The 6,561-nt window shown below is 37.3% G+C and overlaps 1 protein-coding gene across 6 annotated transcripts in view; it reads left to right on the forward strand.

The window, feature by feature from the left end:
- Positions 1-6,552, forward strand: part of CNOT1 (CCR4-NOT transcription complex subunit 1) — a 107,644-nt gene extending 101,092 nt beyond the window's left edge. For all 6 annotated transcript variants that reach the window (XM_078062660.1, XM_078062663.1, XM_078062662.1 and 3 more), the window contains exons 43-46: positions 1,049-1,150; positions 3,798-3,971; positions 4,788-4,937; positions 5,949-6,552. In XM_078062660.1, the coding sequence (XP_077918786.1) occupies positions 1,049-1,150; positions 3,798-3,971; positions 4,788-4,937; positions 5,949-6,137 (615 nt within the window). In that variant the 3' untranslated portion in view covers positions 6,138-6,552. The remainder of the gene's footprint in view (positions 1-1,048; positions 1,151-3,797; positions 3,972-4,787; positions 4,938-5,948) is intronic.
- Positions 6,553-6,561: the final 9 nt, after the last annotated feature.

The following is a 6,561-nucleotide window of genomic DNA, read 5'->3' on the forward strand; positions in this document are numbered from 1 at the left end:
CTCACTCTCAAGGGTGATGAAGACCACTGGTCTATATTTGAAGAAACTAGGATCAAGTCCTAGTAAAGAGTTTTTAAAGTGTAATTGCAAATAAACACAGTTAACATGAGAGGTTTCTCTCCCATCTTGTAATTAAATGGCAAATGAATACTGTAGAAAGCATCCTTGATTAGCCCTTAAGAAGAAAATGTGACTACTTATGTGGTTGGCAAAAAAAAGAAAGTGAGATAATCCTTAAATGGAGTGGGTTTTATTTGGTATTCCAGGAGAAGGAACACTGTAACATAATGAATAAAATTGTCCAAAAATGAACATAATTTGTATATTTGGGAGATGATGACAGGCCACATTTGGCTGAAAATAAGAGGATTTGTGTTGTGAGCTTTTTGTAAACTGGATCAGGTTATTGGACAGGAGTTGGAAGTGGGAAAAGAAATGGTTGAGACCTAGGACTTAGTTAAAAGAAGGAATTAAGAAAACAGACCTCTGTCAGTTTCTTAGTTGACTGTTTTGTGTTGTGTCTGAAATTTTCTCAAAGTTTCCTTGTCCTCTTTAAATTTTGCTTATAGGAACAAGGACCTCTCTATGTCCTGAAATTTCTGGAGGCCTGGACCACTCCCCCCCCTCCCCGTGCCCCCCTTGAAGATTTATTTATGTTTAGAAAGCGAGCGCATGCAAGCATGGTGGGGGGAGGGGCAGAGGGAGAGAAACTCAAGCAGACTCCCCACTAAGTGGGGAGCTGGACAGGGAGCTAGGTCTCCTCCCGACCCTGAGATCACAACCTGAGCCGAAATCGAGAGTTAGTTGCTCAACCAACTGAGCCCTCCAGGCACCTCTGGAGCCATTTTGTTTTAAATATATTTCTCACTATTGGCATAATTATTCTTATTCCTTTTTCATGCCAGTCTTTAACTGAGATACTTATGTCCGTATTTTCTAGTTATGTTAGTATGAAGAAGATAGTCACAGTGTAGCTGCTTGGGCAACTTTTTGGTGGTAGAACAACAGCTGAGTATAATTATGGCTCATGTATATTTCTTTCTTTCAGGGATGGCCTATGTATGCACAGCTACTGATTGATTTATTCAAATATTTAGCACCTTTCCTTAGAAATGTGGAACTCACCAAACCTATGCAAATCCTCTATAAGGTAATTAATTTGCAGTTATAAGTTAAAAAAAATTTGAACTTAAAATTATTTAAACACTGTCAACTGGGAATATGAGGCCTAATTTTTTTTATTAAGCTTTTTAAAAAAATTATTTGAGAGAGAACGTGGAGGGGAAGGGCAGAGGGAAAGGGAGAGGGGGAGCCCGATGTAGGGCTAGATCCCAGGGCCCTGAAATCATGACCTGAGCTGAAGTCAGACGCTTAACCAACTGATCCACCCAGGTACCCCAATTTTTCTATTAAGTTTTTAAAGGATAACAGATAGAAAAGTACAAAAATCAGATATACTTCATAACCAGTCCCCAAACAGGGTATGGGTAATCATAGGTTCAACTTTAATAGATACTGCTAGTTTTACAAAATTATGTGTGTCCATTAACTCTTACACCAACATATACCTGGTATTGTCTGCTTTTTGTTTTAGCCATTTTGGCAGTTGTGCAGTAGGATCTCATGGTGGATTTATTTTGCATATCCTTGGTTTTTTTTTAATGAGTACATTGGCCATTTGGATATACTTTTGTGATGTTCCTTCTACAGTTTTTTGCTGATCTTTCCACTAGATTATCTGTGTTTTTCTTATTTTTTTGATAGGAATTCTTCATATATTCTGGATATAAGCCCTTTGTTCAATACAATATCAGACATTTCCCACTCTTGTGGCTTACCTTTTCATTCCCTTAAAAGTAAGGTGTCTTTTGAGGATTAGAAACTTTTATTTTAGTGTGTAAAAATGATCAAGTTTTCGCTTTCATTAAATGTTGGCTTTTGTATCTCATGTAAGAAATCTTTGCCAGTCCCAAATTGCAATCTCTTCTGCATGCACTCTGTTCACCACCCAATAACCCATGTTATCCTGGCTTTTATGTTTAGGTGATAAGATCTGTCTCAGATTTATTTTTGTTTATGGTGAGGTTTATTTCCTCCTCCTTCCTTATACTCCCACCCCAATAAGTAATACAAGGCTTTTCAGTACCATTCTTCATTCCCTATTGAATTGATTGGGGCACCTTTGTCAAAATAATTGACTGTGTATGGGTGTCTCTTTAGTTGATCTGTTTATCTGTTCCTAGGCCAGTACCACACTACCTTGATTTGTAAGACTTACTATAAAGCCAGAGTAATCAGCAGAGTAAATCCTCTTTAACTTTGCTCTCTTCTAAAGATTATTTTGGCTATTTTGTGTCATTTGTCATTGCATAAAGAACTGCACAGTCAGCTTGACTTCTGGAAGCTGGCTGGGATTTAGCTTGAGATTGTAGTGGATCTGTAGATCACTTTGGAGAGAATAGATCTCTTAATAATATTGAGCCTTTCAGTCCTGAACATGTATATTTTAGTTAGGTCTTTAATTTTACTCTGCAATGCTTTGTAGTTTTCCAGCGTAGAGGTTTTCAGCGAATTATCTTTAGATATTTGATGTTTTTTGTGAAATTGTAAAATATCTTTTAAATATTTTATTTGTTGGCAGCATATAGAAACAAAATTATTTTTGTATATTCACCAGCTACCTTGTAGCTGTATACCTTGCTAAATTTACTTTTTCTGAGAGTTTATCTATGTCTTTTTGTGGGGAGAAGTGTATTCTTTTTTTTTTTTTTTAAAGATTATTTGCTAGCGCGCTCGCGTGCACAAGCACGGGGAGCAGCAGGTAAAGGGAGAAGCAGCTCCCCACTGAGTCAGGAGCCCAGTGTGGGACTCAATCCCAGGACTCTGGGATCATGACCTTAGCGGAAGGCAGAGGCTTAACTGACTGAGCCGCCCAGGCATCCTGAGAAGTATTTCACGGTATTTACATATAACAGTGGGTTTTTGTTTTACTTTTACTTGCCTTATTGCAGTGGCCAGTAACTCCAGTGCAGTGAGTAGAAGATAGTCTCCTTAATGATTTTTAGTAATTCACCATTAAGTATAATGTTTTTATAAATCTGGATACCATTATCTGAATAAGGAAATGCCCTTCTATTCATAATTTGTTGAGTTTTAAAAATCATTAAATGGGATCACTGTGATTTCTATTTCTAATATTTACGATTTTTGTGTGATTTTTCAGATCAAGTTTTGGTACCAAGAGTATGCAAATCTCATTAAAAGAGTTGGGAAAAATTCTCTTTTTAAATTTATTTTTGAGATTGTGAAAATTGTATTCATTTTTCCTTAAATATTTATAATGAAGATTTTGCCAGTAAAGCCATCTAGGCCTGGATTTTAATCTTTTCAAAGAATCAGCTTTGATTCGCCCTCCTTCAGTACTTTTTAAAACATGTAATTGATTTTGGCTCTTTTATTTTCTTGGTTTTCATAAGCTGTTTTTTCCAGCTTCTGAAATCAGAACCTTGTCTTTTAATTAATTAGTTAGTATTTGCCAGCCTCTTACAGCATACACATTTAAGGTATAAACTCCCCAAAGCTAGTTTTTGGTGATTTCCAGATGTAAATATTTTGGTAAAAAACCTGTAATTTGTAACTTAAGTAAAACTTAAGTTTTACTTAAGTTACATTCATAATAGTATAAATGTTACAAATTAAGTTTTACTTAAGTTACATTCATAATAGTATAAATGTTACTCTCATTTCCTAACTTTGTGTGGAAAATAGCCAATGTTTTTCTCATTTTTTAAAAATAGGGCACTTTGAGAGTGCTGCTGGTTCTTTTGCATGATTTCCCTGAGTTCCTTTGTGATTACCATTACGGATTCTGTGATGTGATCCCACCTAACTGTATTCAGCTAAGAAATCTCATCCTGAGTGCCTTCCCAAGAAATATGAGGCTCCCAGACCCATTCACTCCTAATCTGAAGGTAAAGTTCCAAACAGTTCAAGGAAAAGAAAGTTATGTCTTAGTATTTGAGTCCTTTCTCTAGTGGTAGACCTATTTAACCCCTCTCTACCTGGCACGCGCGCACGCACACACACAAGTTGTTAGGTGAGGATGTTCTTTTGCGGGGGGAGATCATGTTATTAAGCCTGCTGAATATTAGTTCACAGTATTTGCCTAGGTGCTGTTTTCAGTTAATCTTGATAGTAAATTTATTTTTACAAAACCTCAGTTGAGGTGTTGAACCAGTTATTTGCAGGATGGCCCTGGTGGCACAGAGTTGTAGAACAGATCTTTGTAATGCTCCTATTTCAAAGGTGTTTTTTATGTGTATAGCCCTGATGTGGCTACTATAATTTTTACGTATTTTGTACTCTTTATTTCACATCCCCCCCCCCCCTTTTTTTAAGTAGCAGCTATGATATTCTGTTCTGCTGGGGCATCTTTTCAAAGACTAGGGCTCTTGGTGTGCAGAATCTCCTCTGTACTCTTTTTTGAAATTCAGTGGTATACATTAGACCTCTTCACAAAAGGTACCTATCCTGCCTTAATTTAGAAAGATAATTTTTTTAGATAATTTATTACAGAATGAGAGATTCCTATCATTTTGGAGATAGATTCTTTAACGAGTAATAAAGAGTGGCTTTAAAGATTAATAAAAAGTGGCAGCTCTCATCAAGACATTTACAGTGTGCAGTTTTTGGAAAAGAATCTACCACTTTTTAAGGTAGAGAGAAAGAATTTGCTGTTAACTTCTACATATACTTCTGGTTTTGATTATTGTATCTGTCTGTGGCAGGTGGATATGTTGAGTGAAATTAACATTGCACCCCGGATTCTTACCAATTTTACTGGAGTGATGCCACCTCAGTTCAAAAAGGATTTGGATTCCTATCTTAAAACTCGATCACCGGTCACTTTTCTGTCTGATTTGCGAAGCAACCTACAGGTTAACTGGTTTGACTTAAACTTTTAGCTGTGTCTTTCATAGAAAGCATTTTGTATGCATAGTCCTGTGGGTGGCCTATTTGGGAATTAGTGTTTTCTTTTTTCTTTTTAAAGATTTTATTTATTTGAGAGAGAGAGAGAAAGAGCATGAGCAGGGGGGAGGGGAAAAGGGAGAGGGAGAAGCAGACTCCCAGCTGAGCGGGGAGCCCGATGGGGGACTCGATCCCAGGATCCTGGGATCATGACCCGAGCTGAAGGTAGCCACTTAACCGACTAAGCCAACCAGGCACCCCTGGGAGTTAGTGTTTTCAACTGGATTTAAAAGTTTTGAAACATAAAACATAGTGTTATTTCTAATGGTTGGATGACATTAACTGGATTATGCATTTTACTAGTTCATCTTCTCACTGACACAAAGCTATTGCCTTGAAAGAGGTAACCAGGGAATAGGCTCATTTTCTGTAAGAATAATACTGATAATCGGTCCCTGTCAGTCCTCCCAAGATTGTTCTAAACGGATTCTGGTTTAGTTTGCTGTACAGAAGAGGACTTGAAATCGTGTTATCTTTCCAGTCTTTCCACACCAGAGAACTACTTTTTCCCCTCTCCAAATATTTTTTTCTAAGATTTCATTAATCTCCATAGCCAGTGTGGGGCTCAAACTCACAACCCCATTATCAAGAGTCCCACACTCCACCGACTGAACCAGCCAGGCGCCTTTCCAAGTATTTTTTTATAGTTGAGATAATGCATAGTCTGATTTCACAAACTTTACTTTTTTTCCTGGTACCTGTTAAAGCTTTGGCTTCCAAAGGAAAATCATGTTTCTGTTATTGACCCAACCACCCTTAGGCTGCTGTGTATTTGTTCAGCAACCTCACAAAGTCAAGCAGATTGCTAAAATTTAAATCACAAGTGTTGAGAGCAATTCAGCTTTTCTGTGAAGGCATAAAATGGGCTTAGAAATACTGAATCCTCTGTGAAAATAAGCAGGTTTGTTTTGTTCATTTAGGTATCCAATGAGCCTGGCAATCGTTATAACCTCCAGCTCATCAATGCACTGGTGCTCTATGTAGGGACTCAGGCCATTGCACACATCCACAACAAGGGTAGCACGCCATCAATGAGCACGATCACCCACTCGGCTCACATGGACATCTTCCAGAACCTGGCTGTGGACTTGGACACTGAAGGTGAGTAAAGCCAGCCAATTCTGAGTTAAGTTTTCTGCACCACAGTTTGATCATAAAAATATTTTAAGCCACAATAGACAAATTACTTTATCAGTACGTTTATGGCTCTATTTTGTTTTTTAATTTTTATTTTAATCCCAGTTATCACAGTGTTAACATCAGTTTCAAGTGTACAATACAGTAATTCAGCAGTTCCATACATCACCCGGTGGTCACACTCCTTAATTTCCATCACCTATTTAATCCACCCCCACTCCCGGTAACCATCAGACTGTTCCCTGTAATTAAAAGTCTGTTTCTTGCTTTGACTCTCATTTTTTTCCTTTGCTTGTTTTCTTAAATTTCACATATGAGTGAAATCGTATGCTATTTGTCTTTCTCTGCTGGCTATTTTATCTTTAATTGTATAGTATCTGCTTAATGCAAAACTTT

This window comes from Halichoerus grypus, chromosome 15, assembly GCF_964656455.1.
Source record: "Halichoerus grypus chromosome 15, mHalGry1.hap1.1, whole genome shotgun sequence".
Lineage (NCBI taxonomy): Eukaryota > Metazoa > Chordata > Mammalia > Carnivora > Phocidae > Halichoerus > Halichoerus grypus.